The sequence below is a fragment of the Grampus griseus genome, assembly GCF_964374135.1.
Source record: "Grampus griseus genome assembly, chromosome: 4".
Taxonomy (NCBI): domain Eukaryota; kingdom Metazoa; phylum Chordata; class Mammalia; order Artiodactyla; family Delphinidae; genus Grampus; species Grampus griseus.
Window position 1 is genome coordinate 113,518,482 of NC_138997.1, and position 18,461 is coordinate 113,536,942.

Sequence of the window (18,461 nt, forward strand, 5' to 3'; positions counted from 1 at the left end):
AGTCTGTCATCAGCTTTCCTTCCTCTCACACCCCTTCCCCCACCAATACCATTTCCTCAACTATTTAGTCTTCCCTCTCCCAATATTACCCTTTAGCAGAATGATAACTAGTATTAACTTTTATAGTAACACGCCTAAATGAAGTCGGGGGAAAGTGTTTTTTTTTTTTTTTTAAATTACTATAATTGCTTTATTTGAAGCCAGCATTACAGTACTTCTTTCAACCAACTTTTTATCCCCTTGTAAAAGAACTTAAAATTAATTATATAAAGAATAGAAATAGCTTTTGTTTCACTTAACAAGTAAAATTGAGTGAAAAGTCCCTTTAAGAGTAAGCTCGTATAAAAAAATGCCCGAGAATATATGTATAGAACTCAAGGATGATGTGATTTTACTATATGAAAGATCCTGTATACGAATTGCCAACAGGCACATGAAAAGATGCTCAACATCACCAATCATCAGGGAAATGCAAATCAAAACCACAATGAGATATCGCATCACACCTGTCAGAATGGCCATCTTCAAAAAAGACACGAGATAACAAAAGCTCATGAGGATGTGGAGAAAAGAGAACACTTGTGCACTGTTGGTGGGACTGTAAATTGGTGCATCCACTATGGAAAACAGTATGGAGGATCCTCAAAGAATTAAAAACAGAACTACCACATGATTCAGCAATTTCACTGCAGGGAATATATACAAAGGAAATGAAAACACTAAATTAAAAAGATACCTGCACCCCATGTTCACAGCAACATTACTTACAATAGCCAAAACATGGAAACAACCCTAGTGTCCATCCACAGATGAATGGATAAAGAAGTTATGGTGTATATACATACACAATGGAATATTGTTCAGCCATAATAAATGAGGAAATACTGCCATTTGTGACAACATGGATGGACCTTTAGGGCATTATGTTAAGTGAAATAAGTCAGACAGAGAAAGACAAAAATACTTTATGATCTCAACTCTATGTGGAATCTAAAAAAACAAACAAACACAAACAACAAAAAAACAAACTCACAGAAAAAGATCAGATTTGTAGTTCCCAGAGGTTGGGGCTTGGAGGTTTTGGGTAGAGTAGGAATTGACAGAAGGTGACCACTTCAGGAAGGTGACCTTCCCCAAAGGTACAAACTTCGGATTATAAGATGCTAAAGATGTAATGTACAACATGATAACTATAGTTACCATTGTTATATGATGTATATGAAAGTTAAGAGAGTAATCCTAAGAGTTCTCATTATAAGGAGAAACTTTTTTCTTCCATTTCTTTTTATTGTTATCTATATGAGATGGTGAATGTTAACTAAACTTATTGTGGTAGTCATATCACTATATGTGTAAGTCAAACCTTTATGCTATATACCTAAAAATCATACAGTGATATATGCCAATTATATTTCAATAAAACTGGAAAAAAGAGAAATATCCTGTAATAGGAAAGTGATGATGTTTCTTCAAGAAGATAGAAAGCATCCTATTATCATAGTTACCAGAGAAAACACAGTCATGTATTCTTAGAATTCTAATGCACATAGTCACTAACTTCAAAAGGCAGAAAAATTAATAAAAATAATTTAACTCTCAACTTTAATCTGCAAAGTATTAAATTGCTGTAAGACAATTTCCCTAAACTATTAATTAATCTGGAATCAAACATCAATCACTTCATTTACTCGCTATATCTTTTCTTAAAGTCTAAAATTGGAAAGTTATAAATATATTGGGTAATAGATCACTGGGTAAATTTATGCTACCTAGTCAGGATATAATCAGAACTACAACATACTTAAATCCTTCAGGAATTTAATTCAGACATTTTAATGATAAAGTCAAAGGTAGCAAAAGAAAAGAGTTCATTTAGTGGTTACAGAAAGTGAATGAGGGATAAAAAATATTGAGTTCATTGTATATAGCTCACTGTATAGACTTGAATCAACAGTTTGACCTTTGGAAGTCTGAGAGCTTCCATTTATCTGTTCTCTATATATACTTACAATAAAAATGCCATTAGAAGTATGCTGTGAGGATTAATGTCAGTGGAGAACTGTGAGACTCATGGATAAGAGATGAAAAGGAACTCTTAATACCATAACTATAAACTAATTAAATTTTAATGTTAGTTAAAAATCATACAGCTATCTGGGATAGATTCAAGATGATACACTAATATCAATATTTTATTTATATTGTATTTTGAAGTTTTAAATATAATAAACTATAGAAAGTATTTGAAAAATACATGAAACAAGATCATGTGATATTTATCTTTTGCTTTGGAAGCAAAACTATGACTCTGGATCCTCAGAAAAATTCTAGCTTGCTTAGACAAAATAATTTGCTTTTAATCCTGAAACTCTTTAACATTAATTTTATGGTAACAGAGACAAGGATGTGAGAGCTGCACAAAGTAGACCTTTAATGTGCCCTATCATTACCCCCAGATCTTTTCTCCTATGGCATTTGCACAGTGCTGGGCACCGCTTGCTATTCAAATATATTGTCATAATGATGATTTATTCTTATGTATGCCAATTAAAGTGAAAATGTGAAAAGAGTAGGAAAAAAGCAGTGTTCTAATAACACCTATTAAGAGTTGATATATAGATATATAGATATACCTATATATATTTAAATATATATAATATATAAATATATATACAAACACAAATTATATACATAATACATATATAAATATATAGAGAAACAAAAATTACAGACAGCAATTTATTTTGTCAAAGGTTCTTTAGTCTAAAAAAATGCTTCTACCACAAAAAAATTTTAAAGCCCACTTCTCCAGTATCTAAGTAGGGTTTAATTGACAAATATTCAGATATACATCTCTTCATATATGCATGTGTGTGTGTGTGTGTGTGTGAGAGAGAAAGAGAGAGAGAGAGAGAGAGAGAGAATGAATGAAGGGGCACAAATAAAATGTTTATAATATCTCCGAACCAACAAGATCTGTTCATGAGAATTACAGAAATTTTTGTGCCCAGTGCAATTAGCCAGAAGCAAAGAAGGCAACAGTTTACTTTTTTAGGTGAGACCTAGCATTACATTTACCCTAACTGCTTTGGCTATTGGGAGGAAGTCCAAATTATGGAAAAAACTGCTTTCAGAACTGGAGACAGACGATGCTAGAAGCTGGTTGAATTGGAAAAGAGACTTGGGTGACTTTTTGTGGATGCACATGATCTCTTAAAGACTTAGAAATAAATTAGTACAGCCCCTTCTCTCATTCTGCAAATGGAGCCGCCTGGAGCCTAGAGAGGAAGAGGAACTTTCAAAGTGGAAGAGCACAGAATATCTCAACTCCAGGTCAGCGCTCCTACACGACCTCACACCGGTGACTGAGCTTTCGAAATAATGTGAGATGTGTCTTCCTCTTTCTCTTTCCCTTATCTATAGTATTTGTATTCCAACTACTGGGAATGGGGTGCATCAATGGAGAAAGAGTCAGGGGAGACAGAAATATTTTATCTTCATGTGTGACTTTGCATCTTCATTTTCTTCCCATCATAAATTCAACTGGCTTCACTTCCTTCTTGAGGGTAAGCCTAGGGCTCATTTGTTGAAATTCTTGAAGTGTGATACTACTACAGATACTTGATAATATTTATTGAGCCCCTCCTACATTATGTTCACTTAGATACATTATCTAGTTAATACTGCAAAGTCTATATTAATATGTTACACTGGAGCCTTAGAAACATTTAAGTAACCTGCCCAAAGAAGGACAAGGACTTGAAGCCTTCTCTCTCGGACTGCAAGGACCACATACCACACCACCTCCCACTTTTCAGAGAAGGGTGCTTAGTAGCTCTTGATAGATTGTGATGCCAGAAGGGGCTAGATTGGAGTTGAATGCCACGTTACTGCTTATGTAAGTCTTTTTTCCCAGTACGATCTGAAGAACTGGAGGACCATTACACAAATAAGAAATATTCAGATTAGCAATCAAGTTGACCAAAATTTAAAGAAAAATAATGTAAAACAAAATGTCATCATCAAGTTATTGGCCAAAGCCAATCACCAATTTTGTCAATCTGAATGGATGGGAAATATTTTAGGGGTAGACTAACAAAATATTTGCTTAAACCAGTTTCTTTGTTTTTACAAGAGAGAAATCTTTTGATTTTCTAGTTGTTATGTGCCATGTTCCTGATGGTTTAGAAATCATATTGATCCTTAACCATTACTTGAAAATGATCTTCTAAGCATCAAAAGTACTTCTTTGGAAAAAGTGAAATTGTGATGTGCAAAAAATTTTTTTTGTTAAGACAGTTTAAGGACATCGAGGTGCTTTAAAAAATGATTAATGTCATTGTAAGCTCTCTTTCTGGAAAATAAATTCTAGAGAACCAAGATACATTTCATAGCTTTAAGTATAGAATTATTACTCCACTTTCAACTTTGTTTTTACTGTCTAAATGATCTGCTTTTTCAGTGGACTCATGTTTTTGCACCTTATTGTCCTAAAGATGATGTAACAAGTATTACAAATGTTAGATAATGGCTAGGATTAACACAAAGTTTTAGTTAAGTTCTATGGAGTAGGAAAAAAAAATCTTGAACTACACTTTGCTGATACCTTCATAAAAGTATGAAATCATTTAGCTTCCCTAGGTTTTACAGAAAACACTTTAAAAATGCTATAAAGATGTATAACAAGACATAAAACTGCAAATATTAACTGTGTATTTCCTTGAAATATAAGTTAAACTTGGTGAGTAGGACAAGAAAATGTCACATTCCTTTCTCTTGCTAAGGAAATTGCATATTTCCTTTGCAAAAATAAAGAATATGCAGTCTTCATAAGCATATATGTGACAGTTTTAAAGTTGTTTTGTTTCAGGTTAAAGGTTTCTATGAATTTTCACGATTGTCTCAAAGTTGGAAAAAGAAAAGAAACAAAGAGAAAGCAAAACATTAACCTTAGGCATACAAGTTTTGTTTTTCACCAAATGTTAAAAACAGCATTTATGTTATATGCATATTTTGTCCTTTCTAAATATTATCTTGAGTTACACAATTTTCAAATTCTTCATAGAATGAATACACTTTCAAATTTTTGCTTATGTTTCCCTCTGTAAGCTGCAATATTCTAAATAGAAAGTTAATCTTCTGTCTTTACCAGGATTTGTGAAGCAAATGGATATACATTTTACCAAGTGGAAAATAGGGCTGTGACATGGGCATTTAACTACTGATGAGAGCCCATATTTGATTTGGGGACCACAGGCTACCATAAGATTTGGTTGACAGCACTAATTTCACTTGGGAATCGAGAAATTCTGGAAAAAGAGAGTCTCTTAAAACATAGGTCAAGGGACTTCCCTGGTGGCGCAGTGGTTAAGAATCCACCTGCCAATGCAGGGGACACAGGGTTCGAGCCCTGGTCTAGGAAGATCCCACATGCCGCAGAACAACAAAGCCTGTGTGCCACAACTACTAAGCCTGTGCTCTAGAGCCCACGAGCCACAACTACTGAGCCTGCGCGCCTAGAACCTGTGCTCCACCACAAGAGAAGTCACCGCAATGAGAAGCCCTCGCACCGCAACAAAGAGTAGCCGCCGCTCGCCGCAACTAGAGAAAGCCTGCGGGCAGCAACGAAGACCCAATGCAGCCAAAAATAAATAAAAATTAAAAAAACCAAAAACGTAGGTCAATCAAATTTCCAGAATTTCACTAAAATGAGATGAAGGAGATGTTTAATAGTAATATCAAACATGGTCATAAGGGCTTTATGTCTATTTCCTCATTAAGCCTCACATTAACCTTATTAGGTAGGAATTGCTACTGTCTCCCTTTTACAAATGAGGAAACTGAGGCCAGAGAATTCAAGGACTTTGCCAAAATTCACACAGTCTCTAAGTGGCAGACCCATGTTCTTAGCCACTCAGTAGGTTTTAAATTGTTATTGTTTATGTCTCATTGGAGAAGAAAATGTGGACAACATGGGAGAGGTCACAAGGAAGTCTGTAAGGGTTGGGCTCCTTATGATTTCAGAACTCAATTCAGAGTGCATGGATTTAAAGTCCTCTGGGAAGACAAGCTGATGAGTCCCAGGATTTCAAAGGGCCAGTCCCAAAGCTCTGAGGGAGACAGGAAAGTCCCTAGCTCAGCTCTTTGGCTCCTGGTAGATGGGCGCAGATAGCGGCTTTGGTAGCCACCACAATGGCTTTCCTGGTCTCTGTAGAGGTTCCAGATTGAAGAGAAACTCAGCAGTGTTGAGGAGCACAGGATATCAGGTCCACCTGTGGGATGCAGCTAGATGCTTTGTCCAGCTGCAAGTATGTTGCAGGAATAAATGTACACAGGCACATAGATATGTCTATGTAGAGATGTGGGTTCCTTTTTCCTTACATTTTTTCCCTTCATTATTAACAGTACAATAAAGAGCTTAGCAAGGCTAACTCCTAATTTTGCTTAACAGTAAAAACAGCTTGCTTCTGAATTCACAAGATTCCAATAGGGTCCCTCTGTAGGAATAACTTTTGTTAATGAAAGAAATAATGTCTATTAGCCTGCTATAACAAGAATAAACCAGAGTGCATTTTATCACAATTAATGTTAAACACAGCATGTTTTGTACTCCAAATATATTTATGAGAAACATATAGTTGTGTCTCATACATATCAAAATAAAATAAAATAAAAATAAAAGAGTTTCTGGCTATTTAGTGCACTAGTTTAAAAATTAAACTAATTTGATCATTTGCCCCATAATATTCCTATATTTCAAAAGTATATGTAATCTTTTTTTTTTTTTTTTTTTTTTTTGCGGTACGCGGGCCTCTCACTGCTGTGGCCTCTCCCGTTGTGGAGCACAGGCTCCGGACGTGCAGGCCCAGCGGCCATGGCTCACGGGCCCAGCCTCTCCGCAGCATGTGGGATCCTCCCGGACCAGGGCACGAACCCTCGTCCCCTGCATCGGCAGGCGGACTCCCAACCACTGCGCCACCAGGGAAGCCCTATATGTAATCTTTTTATGAGCACATAAACTTATGACCAACATTACTGACTAGAAAAACTTTGTGATTTTAATCCTCCCCAAATGATCAAAAGTAGTATATTCTATAGAACTCACCTTTTGCCCATTCATCCCTGGAATTCCGGGTGCTCCAACAGAACCCTAAGGAGACACATGATTGAAATAAATCGATATCATAATCACAAAGTATTTCAATTCTAAATTTATATTGTATTAGATATGTCAGCCATAACTTTACCTTGATAAAAACATGTCTGGGAGGCTGTTTTTCAGATCTTATCTACTGTGTTCAAATATACAATAATGTAAACAGATTCATCAAGCTTTTCCAAAAACCATTAAGTTAAATTTAACCACGTTTGTAAATATCTACTTAATGCTAATAAGATTTTAAAGAAATTCACATCATAAATTGAGTTTTAGAGCTATCAGAAGGCCACATAGCTCTAAATTTGGGTGCTTTTAATAAACATGGCATGGACATATATACACTACCAAATGTAAAATAGATAGCTAGTGGGAAGCAGCTGCATAGCACAGGGAGATCAGCTCGGTGCTTTGTGACCACCTAGAGGGGTGGGATAGGGAGGGTGGGAGGGAGGGAGACACAAGAGGGAGGGGATATGGGGATATATGTATGCATATAGCTGATTCACTTTGCTATACAGCATAAACTAACACACCATTGTAAAGCAATTATACGCCAATAAAGATGTTATAAATAAATAAATAAATATGTAAACACACACACACACGCACACGCACACACACACACAAAAGAATTAAACTTGCCCGGGGCTTCACTGGTGGCGCAGTGGATAAGACTCTGCGCTTCCAATGCAGGGAGACCGGCTTTGATCCCAGGTCAGGGAACTAGATCCCATATGCATGCTGCAACTATGAGTTTGCATGCTGCAACTAAGGAGCCTGCCTTTCACAACCAAGGAGCCCTGGAGCCACAACTAAGGAGCCCACCTGCTGCAGCTAAGACCTAGCGCAACCAAATAAATAAATATTTTTTAAAAAAGAATTAAATATGCTTAGTTTCATCTGGAAAAAGCCTAGCAGTAGCAGTAACTCCTGAATTTCATGAAATTAAATAACATAAAATGAAAGGTAATTAAAATAACACCCACTTGCTCCACAGTTAGACAAATAAGGGACCCATGTTGTAAACTCAAATTTGTTGTATTTGAAAGCATTTCCCTGAGACTCTCAGGGAGTGTGTTTAAACCACATGAGTGTGAATACATCTTTCAAAGTAGACTAGAAAGGATGTTGCAAATGGTAAACACCAGCTAGGAACAACACAACTTCTACACATAAAATATTATCCTAAGTGTGTGTGTGTGTGTGTGTGTGTGTGTGTGTATGTGCACACACACTTGGAAGTGTGCACACATGCACTGGGGTGATTACAATGATTGGACATAGGTAGTTGAACTAGGAATCAGAAAGCTAATTACTACCTGAGAAAATCTGACATTTAACTGGATAAAGAAACATTAACAAATGTTTTCAAATAGTGATTTCCCTTCACACACCTTCCTTTGAGGCTCTGTAGAAACCATTTTTAAATAGGATGTGCTTATTTTTTGTTTAGCACTAGAAAAACAGATTTTTCTTAGTAGCTATATAATATTAAATTTCTTTAAGAATAATGGAAAAAAATTAAAATAGTAATTATAAATCTAAAACTGCTCTAAAAAATAAAGTTTATTAAAAATATAGTCATTACATGCAAAACAAATTGAGATAGCAAGTTCCTTAGTGCTTTCTTCGTGATTATTTTGAGTGGCTCATTAAAGGACTTCCCGAAGCCTGAGGCAGTAATTTCATCCTGGTCGCATGTGGATTAGGGTAGCTTTACAATTTCACACCATACTTAATAGAGACATTATTGCTAAGGACAAATTGTTCCTATACACAAGTTGTCTCACAACGCATTGGCTTTTACTTGGTTTGTGGGATTATGTTTCAACAGATGCCACATGCCCAAGCTTGGGGGATAAAACATCTCTAACTTTGATGGATTCCAAAGATAAAGAATAATCACTTTTCCACCTGTTGTAATACAATTATTTTCTTTAGTTTTCTGCAGGTTAAATATCCTTTTTTGTCATCTTTATGGGGTGGGAGGTGTGATGGGGAATGGGGACTTAGTGATATTTTATTGGCAAAGGGCCGTCTACCTGCTACTGATGTATTGATGTAATTTTAGAAGTGCTAGACTTTCTCCATCAGAACGTAAAGGGTCAATTCTGACAGCTCTGGATAACATTGAAATGACAGTCAGGAAGCCAGTTTTTGGGCTACCTCAGCAAAGGAAGACACTAGTGGACCACTTAAATATAGCCACCAAGCAACAAGAATATCCTTTGTTCTGGTCTAACAGTCATTTAACAATCACATATTTGTGCAAGACCATGCAATTAATTTGCAATGCCTTATGACCCTTCACAGTCTAAGTTTTCTCATGATGTTTTACAAGGATTTGAATTAAAACCTCAATAACCTACAAGTTTGGCAAACAGCTTAAAAAGAGTCTGCTCTGGATTTATTGACTTTTCTATAATGGAGTCGATTAGAAATCGAATGGCTAACATTACATGACTGTATTTTTAGAAAGCAGAATGCACAAACCAGACTGCTTTGGCATGACTTACAGTAGCTAATTCCATTCACTTCTCTGACTAGCCATTAGGCGATGGGAGTATAATTACCTTCACAGTATTATTTATACTCTACCTTTTGTCCTGGAGACCCCAGAGGACCCTAGGAAAAGAAAAACAATTCAATAAACATAATATTGCAACCATTTAAACTTAAATGACTGATTAAAACTGTCCTATTCTGTAAGGTTCTATTGATATTTGTCATGCTGAAATATGGTGATGTTTTGTACATCAAGGAAAATGAAAATTTTCGGTTGGAAGTGCACAATGGGTCTTTTCTTCTCTCTTGTTCTCTTTTGAAGAACATTAAGCATATGCAGTAGGATTCTGATTTTTTCCTTTAAAAAAAAGGGTCACAACATTGTAAATCAACTATATTTCAACTAAAACGAAACAGAAAGAATCTTTGCCATTCCAGCGCATCTGTTTCTTCAGATGCAAATCTATCACATCAGTCTCATATAGAAGGCTGGAGATGTTGCTACTAGAAGCACTTAAAATACAACACAGTTCTCAGCACACTGACACGTTCTATGACTTCTGCATCTGCAAAACTTCAGGAAGCAGATTTGCAAAGGAAATCATTGAATGGCATTACAAAGAAACATGTTTTGCTCTATTCTTCCTCTTATGAAATGTGGCCAACTGACCTGCCCAAAAACTTGTTTACAAACTAGGCGATGCCAAGGTCAGTTGTGGCATGTAGTGTGCACCAGAAAAGGGAACAAAAGATGCTGTCAGCTGTTGCATAAACTGTGACACTGGGGCAGGGGAGGAGAGGAGAAGAAATATAATATTTAGGAAGACGAATGGGAATATTTACATATAAAATGGAAATGTGGCAGTTCTGAGATTTAGCAATTTTTTGACCACAAAGTCAGTGTTGGAATTCTGTTGGCTTTATTTAGAGTGAGGCATGCTTTGGGGAGGGTAGAAAAGAGCACAAAGAGAGCTGTAATTCTGACTTTTGATGTCTCTTTTTAAATAAAAATATTAAGCACTTTTCTTCCAATTCTTTCAAAAATACTTTTAATTTCAGTATATTTTAACAAAGTTATAGGTACTCTATCATTCCATGTAAAAAGCTCTTTATTCCATTACATTAAACTAATGGCTAGCTTATTTTTAATGTGTGACATTTCAGTTAATCAGCATCTTACATTCAGACTATAACATAAAAAAAGGACTAGAGTAATCAGAGGAAGAATTGGTCATGCATAATTTTTTAATTAAAAATACACAACGTTTAGGAACATTCAAAGAATCTGTTCCTCATAAATTATTTTGTAATCCTCACAGGAAGACTAACAATTTCCTCATATAATCAGCTTTAGGTTACTGAAAGTGCACTGTGCAATATCACCTTTATAGATTCCTTTTTTAAAATGTAGGATGTAGTTTTATTGACTCGGTGACACTGAAGGCAAGGACATCGAATGTTAGACATATGAAAAAATTAATACTGGCCTACAAGCCTAGGAAATGCAAGAAAGTGAATTCTTTTCTTTTTCCCTTTTTATTACAAAAAATTTAAAACATAATAAAGAGTAGGGAGAGTAATATAATGTACACCCATGTATCCATCACTTATATGTAACAATTGTTAAGATTTTGCCATATATATTCCTTTTCAATTTACTCAACCTTCTTAATGAGCTTGTTATCTCATCTATCTGTGTGGTCTGACCTTTTCTCCGCTTATCTCACTCCTTCAATTTAAAATTCTCCCCGTCTTAGATTTTGCAGAGAACACAGAGGCTGTCAGGCATAAATTCCCCCAACATCATGTCTCTCATCAACTCAAACCCATGTGGCCCTCCTTACTATATCAGAGGAGGAAGATGCTCTCCTCCCACTGGGCAAATGCATCCAGTAGACTCTGGAATCCATCCTTGCCTTCGCCCTCAGGGCTCTTTCTCAATCAATTATCCCTGCATCTGTACCAGAGCCTCCCACTCTGCACCGGTTCCTTCCCCTTAGCACATAAACATGTGTAATCATTTCCTTACTTGGGTAAATTGTTTGGGAAGTGAATGTTAATGCTAAGTAAAGGCAGAATTTGGAAGCTGTAGTGATAGGAGATCTGAGAGTGAAGAAAAGACTTGGGTTTTATCATTGCCTATGATTCCATTTTTCCTAGTGTCTCCAGAGTATTCCACTTTTTAAAATGTTGATGTTAGAGAGGAAATCATATAACAAAAAGTACATTAATTCAATGTTTAGACTGAGAATGTATATGTTCAATGCAAACAGGTTTGTTTCCCACTATAAACCGAACTGCCACTTGAAAAAATATTGTTCACTAAAATTGGGCATTTCATTACATTGATATATAACCCTGGAAGGGAATATTTCAGATTAAAATAAAGAGCAAATTTTAAACCAAATGTTTTAACTAGAGATGAACATATCTGGTATTTTCTAATCTGGTCTTTGCTGCATGATCACAGTAAGTCAGAGATTTAGAAAGATTACTCACAACTCTGAAATCTATGAAATTATATTAGTTGTATATTTTAACACAATAGTTAATAAAAGTCAAAGGATGGCTATAAAAAATAAATATATTATTTTTCTCACTGTTAGAAAACTACGGCCATTTTTGCTAAACTCCAAAAATAAAAGCAGTTTTAAAGACAATATTAATTTTGAATTGTGAATACATATCTTATAAATTTTCATAACTATGTTGCCAAGGATATATCCTCAGCTACCAAAAATGTGCATATACTCCTTTGATCTCGCTGGCAGGAAACATGGTAACAAGCCAAAGATAGTGTCATTGTTTTAGAGAGGAACTGGGAAAAAGCAATGTTGAATATAAGGCACAGACATACATTCGAGTAAGTACACACACACACAAATAGCTATTTTGATCAATATTTTGCTCATGTATATATTTTTTGAGCATTCTCTGATTAATAATCCCATTATATATCTGTGACATTGTGGTCATAAATTTAAGCTTACAAATGAAAGCTTCACTGATCAAAAATTGATTTTGAAGTTAGGGTATGCGACTACCAGTTGGTTAAGATGTCTACATTTGAGTACTTTTGTAGTTTCTAGTACAAATACAAATTTATAAAGGAATGGGTAAATGTCATAGAACCACTGACTGACTTATCTAATCTTTCTTAAACTTACTTATATTCTCAGCCTGAATAATGACTTGGATGAAGAATGTCATATATTCATTATTCACTTGTCAAGCTAGTGTATCTTATTATTCCTAAAATTAAAACTAGTTGTTCTAGTATTCTAAGATTTCTAAAATAATTCCATTATTGTTATCCCCATGTCTTAAAAAGTTTGAATCAAATAGTCTTCCAAACCAAAGAGTCAATCTTTTTAGTCCATTTTTATCAATCAATGAATTGCTCCTTTCTTAGGTATTTTCTTGGCGGGCACTTTTATATTTGCATATACTTTGCAGACGACCAATTAAGATGAGAATAATCTGGTCTCTTTTATTTTCTGTAATCATTTCTTTGTATATGTCTCAAGATTGGAAACTGTGTAATATACAGAATCTTCACATGTTAAACTATATTTCTTTAAGTTTAACTCCAGAAGCGTTAAACTATAATTTAAACCTTAAAATGTACTCATTTCAGTATAGGCTCTGGGTGCTGTAGAATGTATTAACTTTTTTCATTAAAGGATTTCGCACAATGGACATAACCTTATTCAAAAGATAAGAACCAAATGAGCCCCCGACAAGTTCTAAGTGTGGAGTAACGACCTCACTTATCTGCAGATAAATGTTTACACCTAATTTTCATGGTCTTTCAGAAAAGACTATGGAGAGCTATGAAAACTTAAAAGTTCTAAACAGGTAGGAAATTACACAGGGCACTGATTTTCTTTCCTGTTTTCCCCACTCCCACTAGATTCCATTTTTAAAGATTATGGAAAATATGTAGAATATGGCAGTCAAGTAAGTTAAAGAAATACCATAGTTCCCATTTGGTGATTGCCTTTACTAAAGGCGCGTTACTCGGGCCTGAGAGTGATCGTTTATTCCTCCGCCTCCGGGTGCACCAGATACTATACTTACTCAGGAACATTCTCCAGTCTGTCCTCTTCTTCAGCTGCATTACCATGCTCTTATTCAACCCGCTTCTCTCTCACCTAAGCTACTGTGACACGCATCTAAAAGCCACTGTGTTTTCAGTCTTCTTCAACCCTTTCTACACAGTGCTGCCCGAGGGAGCTTTCTAAAAGGCTTACACGTTTCTACCTTGCCTCAGCTGAAAAATCCTTCCATGGCTTTCCATGGATTTTGAGAGAAAAGTTCAAGCTTTTGTAACAGTTGTAGTTTGCCACATAAGCCATGCTTCCTCATCTCTACACCTCTGCACCTCTGGTTGTCTGGTCCTTTAATGGGCTTCTTCTCTCTGGTCCTGTCTCTTCCGCTCATTCCATAATTCAGGGCTCAGTGCCTCCACCCTTGGGGCTAGGTCGCCTTCTTTTGTTTTCCAAAGCACCCCTATGACAGCACTTCTTTCCCAGAATTTACCAACAATGTTGTGATTGTCAGGTTACTTCTTTCTTCACTCTACATGTCTTTTATCATACACAGAAGCTGGCACAGTAATTGCTCAGTGAATCCTTTTGGGTTCATTCATGAATTCATCCACTTAGCAGTTTTTTGAATGCCCACTGAGTGCGAGGCAATGTTCTAGGCACTAGGGATACAGTAGTGAACAAAATTAATAAAAATGCATGCCCTCCTGGACTGCGTAGTCTAGTGAATGGAGAAAGACAGTAAAAACATAAACAAGTAAAATATAAAGTTGTGTCAGGGGGTAAGTGTTAAAGCAAATAGGGGGTAGCGATTGGGGGGAGTGGATGTGGAGGCATTTTAACTTGGGGGTCAGTGAAGGCCTAGGATAAAGTGACTCTTGGATAGAGCCCTGAAAGAGGTCAGGCAAGACAGTCATGCACGTAGAAGGAGGAAGAATGTTCCAGGCAAGGGAATAGCAAGTACAGGGCCAAGAGGTGGGCATATGCTCAGTGTGTTCAAAGAACACGGAGGAGGCAATAGGTAGGTAGTAGAAGATGGGGCTCTGGGGAGGAGGGAGATCACATGTGTATGGCCTTGTAGGTGCTTGTAAGCACAATGGTGCTTACTTTGAGTTGATAAAAATTATAGGAATGGGCTTCCCTGGTGGCGCAGTGGTTGAGAGTCCGCCGGTCGATGCAGGGGACACGGGTTCGTGTCCCGGTCCAGGAAACTCCCACATGCCGCGGAGCGGCTGGGCCCGTGAGCCATGGCCACTGAGCCGGCACGACCGGAGCCTGTGCTCCGCAATGGGAGAGGTCACAACAGTGAGAGGCCCGCGTACCGCAAAAAAAAAAAATTATAGCAATGAATGATGAACACAGAGTAAACCAAGTTTTCCCTTATACCTTAGACAATAGTATCTCAAGATAAGAATGACAAGATTTTTCATTCACGTTCACCCAAGTCATTCTAATGCTACTGGCCTATTTTTTTTTTAATTTTTAAAAATTTTTGGCTGCATTGGGTCTTTTTTGCTGCGTGCGGGCTTTCTCTAGTTGCGGCGAGCGGGGGCTCCTCTTTGTTGTGGTGCACGGGCTTCTCATTGCGGTGGCTTCTCTTGTTGCGGAGCACCGACTCTAGGCATGCGGGCTTCAGTAGTTATGGCACATGGGCTTCAGTAGTTGTGGCACGCGGGCTTGGTTGCTCCACGGCATGTGGGATCTTCCAGACCAGGGATCAAACCTGTGTCCCCTGCATTGGCAGGCGGATTCTTAACCACTGCACCACCAGGGAAGTCCCTGCCCTATTCTTACAGCCTCTAGATTACCTCTAAGTGCAAGAGTGAGTGGAGGAATTCAATTCATGCCTTCTATATTAAAACCGCAAAGCAAAAATCATCTTGATTATATGGTCTCATTGACACGGAGAGTGTCATGGATGTGGATGTAGGTCTAAGGTCTCTAATGCATATCAAAAGCCATCATGCAAACAGTAAGTAGAATTATCAACCCATGTTAATCTTCAAAGCAGGCAGTTAAGAAATGGATGTTTCTATAACCATTATGCATTGGCTGCACTTTCCAGCTTGTAAAAATAACATTTTTAATTAAAAAGTCTTTTGTTTGATAGATCATGGAATGGAAAAAAAATTAATGAATTTTTCTGACTACTGATGTTAGCACAAATTTGATTGAGGTATTAATTACTTAAACAGAATGCAGAGTTTCTAAATGATGTGCTCTAGGATGTCTCTTGGGACGTGTTTTAAGGCAAGTTCTGGTTGCCTGCTATTAGGAAATGATGTTCTGTGTGAGCAGGGGGCGGACATAGTTCCTGTTCTGTCCCTGATGGCTAACAGTAAAATTCAAAGCTCTAAAAGCTGCTGGTCATTTCTGGATGCAAGAATATACAACCAGCTTCTGTAATAAAAAACGCAGGCAACAAAAAAGAGGTGGTCCCTCTGTGAAGGGGAGAATAAAAGCCCCAATCTATTAAGCCATTTAAAATTATTTCCTTTTTGAGTTAAGAATTTTTCCAAGATTTAATAAAAGTTAGGTAAAATGAAGAAAATACTTTTTAAAGTCTGTTCCCACGGGGAAAAATGATAACACGTATAATCTAACTTATTGGAGTCATAAAATGTTAGTATCAGACTTTCTCAAGGGTTTGGTGCAGCAGACTTTAATTATAACCTTTTGAAAGCTACTAACCTGGTCACAAGATCAGAAAATACAACTTGGTTTATAAAGGGTAAGAGGAAATTTGAAATAAATAATGGAAATTTGTCTTACTTAAGAAGGATTCATTTAAGATGTACTTATATAAAATTCCACATTTTCCTTGGATGTTTGATGAGGGAGGGTCAAGAAACATAAACTCTAGCCACTATTATACGTGAGTCTGGAGTATAATTCAAATGATGTTTTACAAGATTCAGACTCCATAGCTTAAGTGTGTGGAAATGCCAAACGAGAAACTTTGGGGAAATGTTTAGAATGTAAGAGAGTGTGCTGATATGTTTTCAGCGTAAAGGCCAATGATTTAGCTGAACTGGGTATGAAGGAACGTAGCATAAACAAGAAAAGAGCAGGACAGAGCTGAGATGGGAGAGCCTCATCTCTTGTTTCAAGTCCTCCATGGACTCTGTCTTCAGTCACATTGAATCATCTTTCCCAAGCAGTTTCCCATTAGCCTTCATGTAAAGGTCTTAATCATTCTTCGAGGCTCAGCAGTCATAACTCACTTCCTTTGTGAACCTTCTCCAATGCACCCAGACAGAGCTTGTTTTTGTCCTCTGTGTTTCTCTAGCACATTTTAACTGGCTGTATTTTAATATATTTACATATTTATCAAATCTACTTGACTAGGCAGCAAATTCTTCGGGCCATATAGTTTACATCCTCAGCACCTACATAGCAGTGCCTAGCAAATAAATCATTATTGACTACATTGAAACAATGAATTCATAAATATGAAAATTATTAAATTCCATTTACCGAATTTCCTCCATTGTTTTGCAACTCTAGCTATCTTACTTCTAATCACTGGAAAGAGTTCTCAGTTTTCTGTTTTTTGGTTTTTTTTCAGATGGCCATCTAAAACTTTTAATCAAATTGAAAAAGATATAAAGCAAAACTTTTCTAGTCGATACAAATAATGATATTTTGAAATAAAATGGTTACATCACAGTAGTACCTAATGGAATCAAAATACTAGGGTGAATCATCCAACATCATCTATTCAGAAGATACACAGACAAGCTCTTCTTATGGGAAGTTAGACATCATTCTATTTTTCTCCTTAAAGTTCTCAGGTTTGAGGCAGTTGTTTCTGTTTAAGTATCTGGGATTTTCTTCTGTTTCAATAATATCATTCCATAATTTCTATTATTTGAAGAAGTTCCTCTAAAACAGGTCTCCTTCAGAGCCTATCAATACGATGACATGTTATTATATTAATTCATGAATATTTGATGAAAAGTTTTAAATGCAGTCATTAATTTTTTAAAAGAATACATTCTTTTTGACTTCTCTACCTCATGTGCTGACCTTTTGGGGAAAATATTAAACCTGGATGATTCGTTTGTTGGTGTTTCCCCAAATCATGAAGCTCTGACCTCTTTATTGGAGGTCTCTTAAACGCTCAGGAAATTAAAGAAGCCATACATTTTTCTCACCACTTGAGGAAACCAGGACCCAAGACTAAATATTGGACATTAACTACCACCAGCAGATGAAAGACAGATCTAGGTATTAGAGAATCTATGCTCTGATTAGGTTCCCAAACAGAGATTCTATCACCTCCTACCAAATATCCAAGGCCTAAATTAGCTCATTCCATCCCTTCTAAATATTTAATAAACTGTTTCTCCTTGCTGCATCCAAAATGGAAATGACCCGTAAAGAAAGAAAAATTAACAGGCTTCCTCTGCCCTCTGTGATTAAGCATACTTCCCTAGTGTACCATAAAGGAAACAAATTTATGGTTCACGAAGGCCTATCACCCTATACTATGCTCAGTAAAAAATAGTTCTACTGAGTAAAGTGCAAGTGCTTTTGCTATTTTAAATCAACAATGCTAAGAAACACTAACTGTTAAAATTTAAATATCCTACGACCAGCAGAAGGAAGACTTAAATTTAGAACTCTAATATGTACTCATCTACTGTCCAGATCTGTTTTCTATCTAGACCAGCCTTACGCAACAGAACTTTCTGGAACAGTGGAAATAGTCTCCATTGCTCAATCCAGTAGGTAGCCAGTAACCA

General features: G+C 36.5%; 1 protein-coding gene across 3 annotated transcripts in view; it reads right to left on the reverse strand.

The window, feature by feature from the left end:
* Positions 1-18,461, reverse strand: part of COL25A1 (collagen type XXV alpha 1 chain) — a gene marked incomplete at both ends in the record, with an annotated part of 461,173 nt that overhangs the window by 94,720 nt on the left and 347,992 nt on the right. For all 3 annotated transcript variants that reach the window (XM_082653474.1, XM_082653476.1, XM_082653475.1), the window contains 2 exons: positions 7,106-7,150; positions 9,758-9,784. In XM_082653474.1, coding sequence (XP_082509600.1) covers positions 7,106-7,150; positions 9,758-9,784 — 72 coding nt within the window. The remainder of the gene's footprint in view (positions 1-7,105; positions 7,151-9,757; positions 9,785-18,461) is intronic.